Here is a 17,382-nt window from a genome sequence, read left to right on the forward strand (position 1 = left end):
TAACCGTGGAACAGCTGAAAAACAACTCCAAGGCACAGAAAACCATGGTGTCACTGAGAAGGCTGCCCTATTTTTATAGTTATATTGCTTCATAAAACACCCCCTGAGCCTGGGGGATATTTAAACTCCAATGTCAGGCTTTTCCCATTTCCTGGCCCAGTTTTAGTGATTTATTCCATTATGCACTTCAACATGAAACCTACTGGTGAGTCCTGTGTGGAAACCTCTGTCCTCTAACCCCTTTGGCTGCTTCCTTGGATGGCTCTGACTTAATCTCAACTTCGTGCCTCCTTGAATTCTTGTTTGCCTTTGGTGTCACCAGACAATGAGCTCCACAGAGGAGGCTTTGGCTGTGCCAAGATAATGCCATTGAGTTGGCTCTTGACAGCTTTACTGCAAGGGCTTGCAAAAGCCAGCGGTCAGAGCACAGTCCAAGTGAAAGGCTGCCAAAGTCCACAAGGAAAAAAAAATATCCAGGTCTTATCCCCGAGGATAACCAAGTAACACTTAAACAAGGGTAAAACAGCATGTTCTGCAGAAACACCTGAGCAGAAAATGGCAAAAAGGTTATATAAACCAAAAGAACATTTGCTTTAGGACACAGACCCAAGAAAAGTACAATAGGCCATTGTTAGTTACAAATCATCCTGAAAATGGACACCAATGGCACAGAGGTACTGTGGCCTCATTCCCTGGTACAATACCCCCAATACCTCCAAATCAGGAACATTTGCCTTCTGCCTATTCTTCTAGCCTGACCATTCAAAGAGTGACTTTCCAAACCGATCCAAATAATTGTGTTATTCTCTGGTGAACGACAATGGGACATTGAATCAGGGAGGCACTAACTGCAGCCCAGAAGAATCCCTGAAATATTAGACTTGCAATAGCTTTGGTGACCTCGTGTGGAGGCAGTGGCTCAGCCAACAGATGAAGGGCAGCCCCAAGGTTCCCCTGCCTCCCTGCCACCCATACAGACCACCAAAATGACAATAATTATATCATCAGGTCCTGAGCAACTTGGCCTCAAAAAGTAGGCAAAATGACAATCAGGCAGAATTTTTTTCCTATGACTTGTTATACATTTGGTTAAAACTGGTCACAAGTGAACCTCTGCATCTTTTTCCTTCCTGAATGACTGTAGAAAGCAGCTCAGTGGTGCAGCAGGGCTGTCCTCCACCCCAGGCAGCCAATTTCCGTTTCTAGCCCAAGCAAAAAGTGCTCTCCTCAAGAGCAAATCACCACCTACACCCTTGGCATTTCCCCGTGGAGGAGGTGAACCATGCTCTGGAGGTAAATGTGTCTCTGCACTGACTGTAGAGAGGGACTCTGTGGTCAGGTCACACAGAGATATCATGGTTTAAGAAGATTAACACTGACCAGAAGACTCTGAGGAGTAAGAAAAGGACTGAGAGCTCCAAGGGGAGCCCAGGCCCTCATCAGAGCAGGGCTGGCACTGACACATGGCCAGAAAATTCTATCCACACTAGTTGGTATTGGAGAACATCAACAGAAAAATAGTCATCCACCACCCAAAGAACCATGACAGGGAAGAGATGGGGCATGGAGACAGGGGGATGTTGCCAAGTCAGTTTATTGAACAAGTGTTTCAGGAGCTAAGGAAACAAGGCAGACTGAAGGGATGTTACCAGGGAAGGTCAGCCCATGGGAAGACACGAGGAAGGGAGTTTGTCTTCCTGGGCTGAAGTCCAGCACAGACTTAGCATTCAGCCAAGCTCATGATGTTGAGAGTTGTCCTGCTTTCCCTGGTGAGAAAAGGAGAGAGGAGAATTAGACATGGCTGATGCCCCTTTCCTCATTTCACTGGCCCAAGCATTGGCTTAGGGTTGACTGGAAAAAAGAACAGTCTTAAAACCCCAAATATCCCCGTTCATTATCCTCATTTAAGGAAAGATGAATGGTTTCATTCATTTGGTACAATCCAGTTGGTTCAGTGAAGCAATTTCCACACACCCTTGTGAGCTTGTGGAACAGATTGAGCATTGCTGAAAATCAATAAAATACTTTTAAAGCTAACAATCAGGAGGCCAGGTCCAGATCACAGAAATGGGCCCTTCCCATTTTCCCTTACAATGCAAAAAACCTGTAAATGTCCAGTATATGCCCCCAGCAGTTAGACAAAAGGCATGATGAGCCAGCCCTGCATTGACAGCAGGGGCAGGAATTGACCATGAAAGGAAAGGTTTCACTCCTATACGTACAGGTAGGCATTGCAGAAAGCACATCTGTTGCTGTAGGTTTTGCCATCAGAGCCACAGTGGGGCATGTACTCCATGGTGCAGATAGGAGAGAATTCTTTGAAGTCCTTGCAAAGGGCCTGCACACAGAAGGTAGGTATTGAGTCCCCCTGCCCAAGAGCAAACTGTGACCCCCCAGCACAAGGAATGACACCCCACTGAGAAATGAAACTGGCTGTAACATCATCATAACCAACCCCAAGTGTCTTCCTGATGGCAGATGTGATCTTGTTTTTTCTGCTCACTGCCACATCTCTTCCTGCTTGTTACAGAGCAGTGGGATGGATGTTGTTTGTTTTATGAGCAGTGTGAAATTCCCAAGGGATCTCCTCAGGTGTGCACAGCACCACCTCCTGATTTGTAGCCCAGAGCAGAAGACAGTCCCCCAGGAGTGCAGCAGACACTGAATTCCACTCTTCATTCCCATCCTTTCCCACTCACCCTTGTAATATCCTCTTCACAGGGTCCGTTCTTCCTCTTGCCAAGGTTGGTCCGATGCTCCCTGGAGGAAGGAGAGATTGTTATTAACCACGACCTTCCCTGTTACAGCCAGACAGCAAGAATAAACCTCACTCCTATGGAGTCACAGACATTTCCAGATCACCCAGCACTAACAAAAACCTGCCAACCTGCCCTCACAGAGCAGACACTGTCCCCAGCTGGTGCACCCCCTCCGTGGGGCTGAACATCCACATCAAACACTGAGCAAGGCAAGCAGGAAAACGGGGGCAGACAGACAGAATCCCTTCAGTGCAAGGTTTCAGAGACAGCCCTTGCAGCTTGCCCAGCTCCCAGAGAGCCTCCTGTGACTCCCCAGGGAGGAAGAGGAGCGCTCACAGGTTGTGGGCACACAGGGTGCACTCGCTGGCGTAGGTGACGCCGTCGGTGCCGCAGACGGGGTCGTAGATCATGGTGCAGGCCATCAGCTCCCTGCCATCCTTCAGCGTGGTCCTGCGGAACTGGCTGCAGTTCAGCTGGGGAAAACAAGGACAGCAAAGGCTCTGCCACGGCTCTGCTCTGTGCACGGGAGCCCCAACTCATCCCCCCTGCCTGTGCCTCTGCCAGACCCTAAAAGGCCCTGCCAGATGACAAATTGTGGTTATATGTTAACTCGTTCTTCATGGAAAACTAGCAATTTCCTTTCACAGCCTTCCCTGGAGAAGACTGAATCAAGGCTGGAAGGTAGACATTACTCATGAGCCCTGCATTTATCACAATGCCCCTATACCTTACAGAACCCACCAGGATATTACAAAAGGCAGCTCAGAAATAATCTGTAAATCAAAATGGCACGATTTATGCACTTCCTGCAAGGGGGCTGACTGTGGCCAAGGTGTTTTTCAAGGCCCACAAGAATGGAGGGGAGATGTGCTGACAGGTCTTTTGTTGCAATGGGACGGTTCCGAGTGTTGAGAGCTGCCAGCAGGACTGACAGCAGTGCAAGCTGATTTACGTCAGCTGAGGAGCTGGCCTTGTGTTTTAGCACTCCCAGTTTCTCCAGTGTGAACTCCTCATTCCTGATTTATGTATCTCAACTGGCCTGAGCACAGAGTGTACTCAGGAAACAAAGGAATGACATTTCATAGTTTGTTTGTATAGAAATGAAATATCTGACTCGGGATGCTGACTCTTTCAAACACATGCTAATGAGGTGGCTTTGTTCTTCTATTCCCCGGTGAGAGCAAATGGTTTAGAACTGGCCAAATATAGTTAATCTGGTATTTTTACATGATTCATGTTGGTATATATTAGATCACATTGCATTTACCAAAAAACCACCAACCAACCTACACCGAACCAAAAACCAGAGGGGGGTTTGAATCCCCTGACACCTTAGGTATCAGCATTGAAAACACAGGCAATTTTCTAATCTTTGCAAAACATCCTTTTGTAAAACACAAGCATGGAGAGAGCACTGGGTTCTCTGGGCCCTCTGCATCCCCTGCCCATATTGCCAAAACATTCTGCCAAGATCCTGCAGCAGCTATGACTGAGTGCTGAGTGAAAAGGATTCTCTGTGTAAAGCCTTCAATCATTTATCATCTACCTGTCTCGACTCAATCCTCACCTGTCCTCTCCTCTTTCTTTCCCTGACTGTGTGCAGGAAGTGCACAGCGTTCCTGCTGATGGGAGGGTGATATTCACCCACAGAAGGAAGGGCAGCACAAGTGTGACCCCCGTGGAGGCTACACCACCCAAACCACCCAGCACTGGCTCAGGCTGTGCAGTTGGCACCTGCTCAAACTCCTCCTGTCCTTCAGGTGCCACTCACCTGGGGAGGTTCCTCTATGCACCTTCCATCGTGCTTCTTGGCAACCTGGGTTCCGTACTCCCTGGAAGAGAAAGCAGAGTCAAAAATGCTCAGCAAACAGCCCTGTGGGGCTCTCAGGGGGCAGGGCTCACATGTTGTGGGCACACAGGGCACAGTCGTTGCTGTAGGTGACGCCGTCAGTGCCGCAGATCTCGCGCAGCATGAAGGGACAGGCTCCGATGGCTTCTCCAGACTTGGTCCCGCTCAGGTACGTGCTGCAGTCAACCTGGGCAGGCAAAACAGCAATGCTGGCTCACCGTCCCCTCTGCAGCCTGCCCACTCTGATCCTCTTGATTTTAGAGGTCTTGGTCAGGGGAAAATCAGAGGGTTTTTAAAGTTCAGACTTGCGTTGGAAATTAATTGTGTAATTGTAGTTCGGTGTTTTCTGCTAGCAGAGGGAACAGCTGGTAGAGGAGATTATTCTGCTAGAGCAGAACAGACACAAGTTTTAAACCCAGCATTCATAAAATCATAAAGATTGGAAAAGACCTCTAAAATCATTGAGCCCAGCCATTAACCCAGAACCCCCATGTTCACCACCAATGCATATCCCCAAGTGCCACATCCATATGCCCTTTGATCAGCTCCAAGGAATAGCCATTCCACCAATTCTCTGGTCAGCCTGTTCCAATTACTGACAAGACTTCCACTGAAGATTTTTTTTGCTAATTTCTAAACTAAACATCCCCTAACTCAGCCTGAGGGATCTGATTTAAAGTGTTTGACATTGAGTGCAGCTTGACACAATTTACTATATCCAAGATTTTGTTTCAGCATTTCCAAGAGCAGCAAGAACTGTTTCACCAGCTTCTGTTGCAAAAATGTTTATAATATATAGAATCTGATGGTTTAAATATTTGAGGATCAATAGACAAACACTTATTGGAAATCACTCTACATTAGCTAAGCATCACTGACACTTCACTGTCATTTTGCACAGTCTCCCCAATGCACTGTCTCTTATTATCCATATTTCCCTTGTGGTCCAAGAACAAATTAAAGCAAAGACCACATTTTAACGTGCCTTTTCTACAGAAAATATATTGCAGTCCCTCAGGATGCATGAAATTATTTTTGGTGCTTCAGAGCTGCTCTGCATAAGCAGAATAAATGTGTTGAGATATTATCAGCACATATTGTTACTGTGCAGGATAATAAAGCTATTTCTGTACACATACCTGAGAGCAGATTTGTCCTGGCTGACCAGAGTACAAGGATTTTTTTAACCTGCCTGTCTAGTGCAATGGAAATCCTAGCACTGAATAAATACACAGACATCTAACACAGCTTTCTGCCTCCTTTCCTACTGTGCTAAAATGGGCTGCATGGTTCTTGGGCTGCCTCTGATGATTTCTGTTCAGAGATTGGCAGTACTGGGACATTTTGTTTCTGAAGTCCTGGCCTGTCCCCATCCTCTCTTTCCCTCCTGTACAGCACACCGGCAGCTGTGAGCAGCTGAGGAGAAGCACAGCATCAGCACAAGCCCTGTGCACCATCCCTGGGTGCACTGAGCCCAGCCAGGGTCTTCCTGGAGACTGCAGAGAGAGTAGATGGTTCTTATCTAACAGCTAAAAGAACACTTACAGGAGTGCTTTCCTCCTTGCACCTTCCATCGTGGCTTTTCTTAACATCGGTCCCGTGTTGTCTGAAAGGGAGAGGTTGGGGTCAGCACACTCACCACCTGAGCCCTGGGACACCCAGGTGCCACAGAGGGCAAACCAAACCCATAACCAATATATATGATAAAGGAGGCACCTGATTCCTGATGAACCAGCTTCTCCCTGGCATCAGAAAGTGTAATTCTAAGTGGTAACAGACCAGTCAGCTCTCACTGTGTGCTCTACAACAGCTCCATTCACTCTTTCTTCTGCCCAAATACCTCAGTCCCATCCACTCTTTCTCCTGCCTAAATATCCCACCCCTCACAGGGTGCTCAGGCTGAGAGCTGGCTCTCCCACACTCCCCTGAGGCAAGGAGCAAAAAGAGCATCACAAAATCCATGTGACAAGGGCTTCAGAGGAGCACAGATATTTTAGTACCAAAACAAAAAGCCACCTGGAGCACTAACCCTGGCTTGCCACTGCAGAAGAGAGTCCTGTGTAAGTACTTACACGTTGTGGGCACAGATGCTGCAGTCGTTGTCGTAAGTGAACCCATCTGTGCCACACACTGGGTGCAGGATCCTGGGGCACCGCACCAGGTCTTTGCCACCCTTCACCTTTCTGGCTGGGAATTTACTGCAGTCAAGCTACAAAAAAAGCAGCAGCATCAAACCTGAGGAAGACCTTATCCAATTTTTTTTAAAAATCCATCATAACCTCCTGCCGTGTCTCTAACAACACCAGTGCTACAGTTATCCATTTTTTAAAAAAATCCATCATAACCTCCTGCCGTGTCTCTAACAACACCAGTGCTACAACTCAGTTCTTACTAAACCAGGCTGAGTCAGCCCTGCCTGAACCCTCTCACACAAGGGGAACTGCACAGTACTGTGTGTAAAGTGCCAAATCCCAGGCTTAAGCATCTTGGTCAGTCCCAACTACAAGATATGTCAGAAAAAAAATTAAAATTTAAACCTGGCCCCTTTTTAATTGTGCAGTGAAAGACCTTGGACTTTGCATTTGAAGGCCACCATCAAAAAAAGATCAAAGCCCAAATTGAACAACTTCCACATTTGCGTGTTAGCATGTCCTACACAGCAGCTGATACATTCCAATCAAACCTTCAGGTGTGCTCCACATTTCAGAATATGTCCCCACCCCAAAAGCTGCTGTAGGTGTCAATTCTTCATGAGGGCTCTGTGCATGGCTCTCATCCAGCCCATCTGCCAGAGCTGCTGGGCAAGGAGGGCCCAGAGGACACCTGCCTCAGGACAGGTGGGATTTGTCAGCATCCTCAACACAAGGAGCTGATAAGACTCAACAGACAGGTGGAGGAAGGCAGACCTCAGGCCAGCTCACTTTCAGAGTAGATGTCACCTCAGGGAACCCTTCAGTTAATGCAGCTAAGAGGAGCAAACCTTATCTTGAACACTTACCTCAGAAGTCTTCTCTCTGCATTGTCCACCGTGCCTTTTGCCAACATGGGTCCTTTTCTCCCTGGAAGAGGGAAACAAAATAAATGCTTAACCTCTTGCTCAAAGTCACGTGCAAAATGAAGCAAACCATGCTTCAGACTCTTTAAAAAGTGTTCAGAATTGCTGCTTCACTCATTACCAAGCCCATCCCGTCTTCCCATAATGTGCAATTTAAAGCAACATTCTGAATTGTTCCTTCCTCTGCCCAGCCCACAGACTCATCTAAGGAGTAGAGACTCTTCACAAAGACTCTTGGTGAACACACAGAAGGCACCAGAAAAACTCAAGGCAAATCCAAAACCACCCCATTTCTAAGAAGCTTGAAGAAACAGGCAGGAGCAGAAATGCAGCAGGACATTCTCAAGGCAGCCCAGCAGTGCTGGGCGCTCAGAGGAGCACCCGGGGCACGGCACTCACGCGTTGAGGGCGCAGATCGTGCACTCGTTGTCGTAGGTGGTGCCGTCTGTGCCACAAACTGGGTTCAGGTCCCTGGGACACAGCACCAAGGTTTTTCCGTCTTTGGTGGTTTGTGTGCGGTACCTGGTGCAGTCAACCTGGCAAAATAAGGACAAATCACTCTAGTAGAGCCTTTTCTATGCAACGAAAGTTGATTCAAAGCCTTTTTGTTCTGTATCTCAGCCTCAACTTCTTCTGTAACAGGACAAAGCCCTGTTACACTGATGCTAAATTTCCAATCAGAAATTATACTTCTGAATATTATCCTAGTTCTCCAGGAGTCAAGAATAAGGATTATCTTGGAGAAGAGATCCTTCAGGCACAAGAACATGTACTAAATTTTCATCTCATATAAAAAAATCTTGTATTTAGTAAGAAACATTTTTCAACAGCTGTAAATCTGAACAATACTGTTTCAGTTTCTGTTGGTTTTGTCCACAATTTTCCAATTCTGTGATTGCTTCTCACATCAGATTCCCTGTAGTTCAGTACAGGATTTGAAAGGATAGGAAAGAATGGTTATCTATCTGTTGGAGAATGGACTTCCTACAACCCAGAATTTTAGTGCCGAAATACAGAAGCTTCTCCTTCTGAGGCATCAGACTGTTGGCCTCAGACAAAGATACAGTAATCTATGCTCTATAAATATTTATGGTTAGGGCTCTTATGAGTCTCACTACATCTGTGAATACAACCAGCATGGGAGTTTTGAATCCCTGCTGCTGAGGGTGGAAACACTTGTGGTCTCCAGAGAGAAAACTGCCAACCTGCACAGCATGATGGCAAGAGAAATCTTCTGTCCCTCCACCTCCTCCTGGGGACACGAGGCAGCTCCTCATCTCATATCCATCTCCTTCCTCTTCCCTCAGTTTGGTGTAGTAAGCATGGGGTGACCTCTCTGCAGCAGAGAGCATGCCAAATCCACCCCCACCATGCAGTAAAGCAAATAATGGACTGGGACCCTTGTACACCTTGTTCTATGACCTCTTGTAGCTTTCTAGCAAAATCTGTGAGGTCCTCCGGATTTTATTAGCAGCGCTAAGAGATGGATTTTTGACTTCTATTGAACTTACAGCAAAACCATGCTTCAGACTCTTTAAAAAGTGTTCAGAATTGCTGCTTCACTCATTACCAAGCCCATCCCGTCTTCCCATAATGTGCAATTTAAAGCAACATTCTGAATTGTTCCTTCCTCTGCCCAGCCCACAGACTCAGCCAAGGAGATGCCTAAAGACTCTTCATGAGCACACAGAAGGCACCAGAAAAACTCAAGGCAAATCCAAAACCACCCCATTTCTAAGAAGCTTGAAGAAACAGGCAGGAGCAGAAATGCAGCAGGACATTCTCAAGGCAGCCCAGCAGTGCTGGGCGCTCAGAGGAGCACCCGGGGCACGGCACTCACGCGTTGAGGGCGCAGATCGTGCACTCGTTGTCGTAGGTGGTGCCGTCTGTGCCACAAACTGGGTTCAGGTCCCTGGGACACAGCACCAAGGTTTTTCCGTCTTTGGTGGTTTGTGTGCGGTACCTGGTGCAGTCAACCTGGCAAAATAAGGACAAATCACTCTAGTAGAGCCTTTTCTATGCAAGGAAAGTTGATTCAAAGCCTTTTTGTTCTGTATCTCAGCCTCAACTTCTTCTGTAACAGGACAAAGCCCTGTTACACAGCTCACTTTCAGAGTAGATGTCACCTCAGGGAACCTTTCAGCTGATGCAGCTAAGAGGAGCAAACCTTATCTTGAACACTTACCTCAGAAGTCTTCTCTCTGCATTGTCCACCGTGCCTTTTGCCAACATGGGTCCTTTTCTCCCTGGAAGAGGGAAACAAAATAAATGCTTAACCTCTTGCTCAAAGTCACGTGCAAAATGAAGCAAACCATGCTTCAGACTCTTTAAAAAGTGTTCAGAATTGCTGCTTCACTCATTACCAAGCCCATCCCGTCTTCCCATAATGTGCAATTTAAAGCAACATTCTGAATTGTTCCTTCCTCTGCCCAGCCCACAGACTCAGCCAAGGAGATGCCTAAAGACTCTTCATGAGCACACAGAAGGCACCAGAAAAACTCAAGGCAAATCCAAAACCCCATTTCTAAGAGGCTTGAAGAAACAGGCAGGAGCAGAAATGCAGCAGGACATTCTCAAGGCAGCCCAGCAGTGCTGGGCGCTCAGAGGAGCACCCGGGGCACGGCACTCACGCGTTGAGGGCGCAGATCGTGCACTCGTTGTCGTAGGTGGTGCCGTCTGTGCCACAAACTGGGTTCAGGTCCCTGGGACACAGCACCAAGGTTTTTCCGTCTTTGGTGGTTTGTGTGCGGTACCTGGTGCAGTCAACCTGGCAAAATAAGGACAAATCACTCTAGTAGAGCCTTTTCTATGCAAGGAAAGTTGATTCAAAGCCTTTTTGTTCTGTATCTCAGCCTCAACTTCTTCTGTAACAGGACAAAGCCCTGTTACACTGATGCTAAATTTCCAATCAGAAATTATACTTCTGAATATTATCCTAGTTCTCCAGGAGTCAAGAATAAGGATTATCTTGGAGAAGAGATCCTTCAGGCACAAGAACATGTACTAAATTTTCATCTCATATAAAAAAATCTTGTATTTAGTAAGAAACATTTTTCAACAGCTGTAAATCTGAACAATACTGTTTCAGTTTCTGTTGGTTTTGTCCACAATTTTCCAATTCTGTGATTGCTTCTCACATCAGATTCCCTGTAGTTCACTACAGGATTTGAAAGGATAGGAAAGAATGGTTATCTATCTGTTGGAGAATGGACTTCCTACAACCCAGAATTTTAGTGCCGAAATACAGAAGCTTCTCCTTCTGAGGCATCAGACTGTTGGCCTCAGACAAAGATACAGTAATCTATGCTCTATAAATATTTATGGTTAGGGCTCTTATGAGTCTCACTACATCTGTGAATACAACCAGCATGGGAGTTTTGAATCCCTGCTGCTGAGGGTGGAAACACTTGTGGTCTCCAGAGAGAAAACTGCCAACCTGCACAGCATGATGGCAAGAGAAATCTTCTGTCCCTCCACCTCCTCCTGGGGACACGAGGCAGCTCCTCATCTCATATCCATCTCCTTCCTCTTCCCTCAGTTTGGTGTAGTAAGCATGGGGTGACCTCTCTGCAGCAGAGAGCATGCCAAATCCACCCCCACCATGCAGTAAAGCAAATAATGGACTGGGACCCTTGTACACCTTGTTCTATGACCTCTTGTAGCTTTCTAGCAAAATCTGTGAGGTCCTCCGGATTTTATTAGCAGCGCTAAGAGATGGATTTTTGACTTCTATTGAACTTACAGCAACAGATTCCTTGCAGGGTCCTTCATGTATTTTGGTAACATTGGTGTCATGTTCTCTGAAAGGAAGAAAAGTTTTGGTCAGGGAGCATTGAGAATAATTTTCCCCATGACACTGAAGGCACTGGGACAGCAAAGCAGGGTCCCACCCTCCCTGTGGGACATTACAACTGCATGAATTCTCTGAATGTGCCCTGCAGATGGCAGCTGCTAATAGTACAGATATTCCCATCTCCCATGGGAATTAAGTGTTAGGAGTAATTAGATGTTACAAGCAACACTTTGATCTGCTCATGTCTCTGCTCTGGTTCTTTTTGTGATTCCCTTCATGAGCATAGACAAAAAAATGGGGGAGAAAACTCAAGTTGGCTGAAGAATCATGAGAAGCCAGAAGCAAGGAGACCTAGAGAGACACCTGCCTTTAAAGTGGTATTTTACAGAGGTGCTCCTGAGAGCCTCAACTTGCTGATTATCCAGAAGGACATTCCATGCACACAACTTACGCATTGTAGGCACAGATCCCACAGTCATTGTCATAAGTGAAGCTGTCTGAGCCACAGACTGGTTTCATTATCCTTGGGCATGCTACCAGGACGTGATCATCTACTACAGCTCTACGGTAATTACTGCAATCAACCTGTAAAAATAACAGGAATAGAGAGGAAAAAATCCCAAACCCACTTTTTATATAAAGATATAACACTCTTATGTAGTCTTTTCACTCTCCCTCAGCCTTTGGGGACAAACCCAGCATCAAAGCAATTTCACTATCAAAAGTAGAAACCAGAAATTCTGTGGGAATTCTCTCCCAGTGAAAAAAAAACCAAATGGGATATTAAGAAGGACTGTGATTTGGTCTTGTGAGGTCTTTCATAGGATCCTGCTGGAGGTGTCCTGGTAGTGAGATCCAACCTTCAGCCAATGTATTCTTTTTATTTTACTCCCAATTAGACAGGTTTGAAGTAGAAAACAACAGAGATGGTATCAGATAAACTATGAAAACCCTCTCAGCTTTGGTTATCACCAGATTTTATTTTGGGCTGTGCAGACCAGCTGTGCACATCCTGTCCCTCTTCTGCATGGTGTTTGAGCTGTCCCCATTACAGACTTTTTCTTACCACAACAGGTTTTGGGTCGCATTCTCCATCGTGCTCCTTCTCCACGCTGGCGCCGTGCTCCCTGTAAGAAAGCAGACCTGTGTCAGGGAACAGCATCACCTCAAGGCTGCTGGTGCTGTCACCAGCTGCAAAGGCACATGCTCCTCATCCCTGGGGTACAAAGCTGCCAGCCCTGCCTGGGGTGGTTCCCAGCCAGACTCACGCGTTGTGGAGGCAGATCCCACAGTCGTTGCTGTACGTGTTGCCATCGGTGCCACACACTGGTTTCAAGTTCCTTGGGCAAGCCACCCAGGACCTGCCATCCTTGGTAATGCCACTGGAGTACTGGCTGCAGTCAAGCTGTGGAAGGAGCCCAGAATCAGCCGTCATTTTGGAATGAAACCCCCCAGCATCCTCCCACCACCACCACGCCCGCAGCTGCTGCGGGGAGGCAAATTAGAGCCATTATTGGGAAACTGCTCAGGCAATCAGGAGGAGGGAATCTTCCCTACAGAAGTTTCTGATTATGCACTTCTGCCGGGGTCCAGGGAGGCAGGATGGCTGTGGGTGAGACAGTGCCTAATGAAGGCAGTGGTAATTGGGAGCCCCTGGGCTCTGCAGCGGATCCTTCCAGATCGTGCTGCACTCCAGAGAGTTCTGGGAGGCTCGCAGCTGCGTGGGAGGAACCTGCAGACAAATCCACAGCTCAGGCCCTGCTGGTTTCTCTCTGTGATAGAGGTATAGACATTTATGCAAGGAATTCTTTGCGCCTTGCTGTATGGAAGCAATTATCAGAGTCACAGCGTTTGATGTTTTCGAGCGTGTCATCCTAAGACAGTTTTCCTCACAAGGAGGCAAGTTACTGCCTTTGGCTGGGAGTAACTAAATTATGTCTAAGAGTTAATATAATAAGAGTGTACAATTACTTCTTGTTTTTTCATTTTATTTAATGAACCAGAAATATTGCAAAAAATGGGGATCTTTTACTTTCTCGTGAAATTGGAAATGTTGTTCAACCATGCACTGGGAAATATTATTTTAACAGCAAATATTTCATTAGATTTAACCCATGTGCTCACTGGATAGCTACATACTGCTTCTACTTTACCAGAAGCCTGAACAGAACATAATAAATAGATCTGTAGCTCACCTGACCTCCAAAGGCAGCACCTGAAAGAAAAAAAATGGAGACAGAAAAAAAAACCCAAATTATTAATATGCAGAGAACACATACATAAATATTTTCATGAAACTCGTTAATTCGGTGATTAGTCAGCACTCACTTATTTTGTTTAGGAAAATGTGGAGTTTTACATTATTCCAGTAAATGGTCATAGGATGTATTAAAAGTTACTAAATACAGTTTTGTTGTATTTCTGAGGGGAGATAAGAACACATACATTTATCCACCCCTAAAACGTTACAGGTAAGAGCTACAGTCTATAATCTTGGATTTTATTCTCTCCTAAGAGATTTTTATGTTTGACTTTCAGAAGTTTGGACATGCATGTTTAGGATAATTATTGCCACCAGCACTGTCCATCTCCAAACACATCATTCTCAGTTACCAGGAGTAGTACAGTAAACTCCCAGTGCAATGTGAGTTTATTCTTTAACCTAGAGGTTAAAGTTTGCATTTATATTGCTCACATGAGTAATAATGACGTTTTTTACAGTTCTATTTTGCCTTTGCACACAGGACTGCCATGTGCAAGCCCCTACCCTAGCACTAGAACTGCTCCTACTAACCAAGAAGATAATAGCTGTATGATGTTTGATGAAACCTCAATCTTAAAACCTAATTTCCTTGCTGTGCTCTCTCAGGAAGGTTATTTCTTCACAGAACAAGGCTCTCCTCCATGTTGCAAGACCCAAAGGCTTTTACTGGAATGAAAACTCAACTCTGACTCAGTCAGATCAATCTTTGCAGGACCCCAGCGAATACTCACCCAAGCAGCAGCAAAGGGCAAGAGCTGCCCTCACCAAAAGTCCTGTCACCTTCATGGCAGCCAGGGACACCCCTCCAGTGCAGCCTGCCTGCTCTCTGTGCGGGAGAGGAAGATTGCAGGGAGGAGCAGGAATATATAGCACACCACGCTATCAAGTGGTCCCACCTCATTAGGTAATACTCCCAGCCTGTCATCACCACTCAAAGCCAAAAACGTGTTTACCCAGCTCTGGATGTCTGGCTAATGATTGATACAAGCCTGTGTGCCAGGAAGGGGATTTCGTGTGCCTCGAGGTGAGTGGGGACCATGCCAGGACCCCTCTCCTCCTGCAGGCTCTGCCCAGCCCCGCGCTGCCCCTCACACAGCTGCAGCACATCCTAGGCTCACATCTCCCCTGTGCCTACCTAAATGCAATTAGGACTCTCCCCTCAGCTATAATTTTCAACTGAGCTTCCAACTGATAGCCAAACCCCCCGTTATGTAACCTCAGAGGGTGATTTTGTACTCCTCACCGCTGTATTTCAGCCCACTTTGAGCCCAGAAGGTCACCCTGTGCTCTGCAGGAGGAATCCTGCTCTTCTCATGTTGAAAAAACTCAGCAGTGCTCTGCTGCATGTGCCAACTTTGCCTGTAATACAGCAAGAAGCAAAAATACTAAGTTTGGTCCTAAAAATCCATCTTTTTTAGCTGTTCACTGAAAACTATCATGGCACCTTCTGCTCATCTGCTACCACCTCCCCCATGGCCAGTCCCTGACCCACCTTACTGAGCCCAAGTGACACCATCCCCCAGGGCAGGAGGCCAAATGCCTTTAATGTCTGCACAGACTAGATGTACTGTACTTCCTTTACCTAGGAAGTCAGCCAACTTTGCAAAGATTGGTATTAGCCCACGCATGGTTTGCTTCCTGAAAATTCACTGTGTACGTTATCTCTTTACGCTTTATATCTTTAGTTTTCTTCAAATATCTCCTTAAGGTTTGCCCACTGTTCAGGTAATGGAACTTAGATTGGCCCTGAACGCTTCTTTTGTCCTTTATTTAAGGAGATTTTTGGCAATTCTTTGGATTAATCTCAATTGCAGACTTCTCAGTTGGGAATCCTAAATTCTCCAAATCTCTCACTATTCATTTTTCAAATTCTGTATTTGGTAATCAAAATCCTTGCTTGCAGATCTATTTTTTGACACAATTTAAACAGAACGAGCTTGTGTTGAATCATCACAGTTTTATTTTGTAAGAGAAGGAAATTTCCAACATCTTTCTCACTTGAAAAGCAAATCCACAACAACACAATTTTAGGGATTACCTAGTGGAAAAATATTTGCTTTCATATCCAGGAGCTCTGCTAATATTAGTACTTTTGAGTGTGCATTTGCAAAACTGAAGCCTCTCCAAATGCTAACATTTCCTGCAACACTAGGAACATGAGGGATGGTGTCCTTGTTCATACTCCTCATTTCCATTCCTTCCCCCTGATGTTCTGCCCTGTGTTTCCTGACCTTTCCCTTATCTCAGTTCCACCAAGTGTCCAGGACTCCAGACCTTTGGATGGATGCAGACCTTGGCTACAAGGACCCCTTCTCATCCCGATTACAATATCCATCTCCCAGGGCTTATTCCAGCCAAGGCCAGGATCCATTAATGCTTCCTGGCAGTGGAAAATGATTCCTGACAACTTAATTGCCAGGCTCTGTAAAAGCTGTCATGGTCAAGCAAATTCCTGCCAATGTCCACAGCGATGACACCTGAACCCTATCCGAAAGGAGATATTATTTGCAAACCAAATCTGCAGTTAAAGTGGATTGACTCAGCATGTTCTGTCAAGAGCAAAGTAATTCTCTTCCAACCAAGCTATTAAATTTGGGAAGTAGTTTGCAATAGGAAGCAGAATAAAGGGACAGAAGAGCAAACACCTGTCGAGGATCTAGAGAAGGAATTTGGATTTAGAAAACACTGCAGCTACAGCACATGTCTGCTGTCCCCTGGGTCAGCTGAGGCACACAGAGCTCAGCTCTGGGCTCCTGCCCTGTGCATGAGGAAGATCCATGCTGTGACCCTACCAGTGAGCTGCCTGCTTCACTCAGAGTGATTCAGCAAAGCTTTTTCCACCAGGAACTAGCAACTTTTCCCTTAGGACAGAGCCTTTCAGGAGCAGAGAGGCAGGTGCAGAACACTCCACCCACGCTGGACACGGAGACCTTTGGTTGTGTTTACACCCTTCTGCTTGTGCAACTCCCACTTGCAGTGATGCTGTGTTGACATCTACCTGTTTATTTTCCTTTGCTGCAAATCCCACCTGGCTGAGCAGCCCAGGACAGGAGCACTCCACCCCTTTCTTGTGCTGCCTCTCCGGGTTACCTCAGGTCCCAGCTGTGAATCATCTGTCTCCATTTCTGCAGAATCTCACTGACACAGGCCAAGAAAGAAGGCAACAAAGCCAACTCATCTCTTTTTCAGAAATACATGCAGAAATTCTCCAGGCTTCCCACCCTCAAACCACAGGGGTGGTTGTTACTACACCCAGCACTGTTTCTTTTGAGACCTTCTACATCAAGGGTCTGTATTCTGAATTTTCAAGCAGTTGCATCTTGTTTTTAGTGAATAACTTATGCGGAGTTACTCACCCTTCCTGCAGAGGAAAGCACTGGAAGTTTTTGTGTTGCAGTTTCAGAGGAAGAGCTGGGCAGCAAGAGAGATCTTGCAGCAGAATAGAGCAGGGAGATCCCAAGGAAATTGCCTGGAGAAGAGCTCCCTGTAGTAGAGAGAGGCTTGTAGGGAAAGACAGATGTTCTAACAGCTGCCAAACAGAAGCCCTAGAGAGAGGAAAGAGAGAGGCCCATTCATGAGTCCCCAAGGTGAAAGCAGATGGGCCATGGAGCAGAAATTATGATAATCAAGACAAATAACATTGAAATCCCCAGGTACCCATAG

At 46.2% G+C, this 17,382-nt stretch overlaps 1 protein-coding gene across 2 annotated transcripts; it reads right to left on the reverse strand.

Annotated features, from left to right (window-relative positions):
* Nucleotides 1-1,576: 1,576 nt before the first annotated feature.
* Nucleotides 1,577-14,592, reverse strand: LOC120498666 (ovoinhibitor-like). Of its 2 annotated transcripts, none has more exons than XM_039701671.1 (16): nt 14,451-14,592; nt 13,652-13,671; nt 12,725-12,861; nt 12,523-12,583; nt 11,908-12,041; nt 11,406-11,463; nt 10,294-10,430; nt 7,607-7,667; nt 6,681-6,817; nt 6,154-6,214; nt 4,662-4,795; nt 4,531-4,591; nt 3,096-3,232; nt 2,700-2,760; nt 2,223-2,338; nt 1,577-1,766 (listed from the first exon to the last, which is right to left on the reverse strand). In XM_039701671.1, exons 1-16 carry the CDS (start codon nt 14,503-14,505, stop codon nt 1,721-1,723), a joined length of 1,416 nt encoding a protein of 471 aa, XP_039557605.1. In that variant the 5' UTR covers nt 14,506-14,592; the 3' UTR covers nt 1,577-1,720. The 2 variants fall into 2 exon arrangements, with proteins under 2 accessions (XP_039557605.1, XP_039557606.1); XM_039701672.1 differs by lacking the exon at nt 7,607-7,667 and adding an exon at nt 9,849-9,909.
* Between the last annotated feature and the right edge of the window lie 2,790 nt (nt 14,593-17,382).

This window comes from Passer montanus, unplaced genomic scaffold, assembly GCF_014805655.1.
Source record: "Passer montanus isolate IOZ18808 unplaced genomic scaffold, ASM1480565v1 scaffold15, whole genome shotgun sequence".
Lineage (NCBI taxonomy): Eukaryota > Metazoa > Chordata > Aves > Passeriformes > Passeridae > Passer > Passer montanus.

Bases quoted from the DNA above. Each gene is read 5' to 3' on its own strand.
- LOC120498666 (XM_039701671.1), bottom strand. From the start codon at position 14,505: ATGAAGGTGACAGGACTTTTGGTGAGGGCAGCTCTTGCCCTTTGCTGC. The intron at 13,672-14,450 runs GTGAGTATTCGC...TTTTTCTTTCAG, and splicing joins TGCCCTTTGCTGCTGCTTGG to GTGCTGCCTTTGGAGGTCAG. The intron at 7,668-10,293 runs GTGAGTGCCGTG...TCCCTCTTCCAG, and splicing joins ACGATCTGCGCCCTCAACGC to GGAGAAAAGGACCCATGTTG.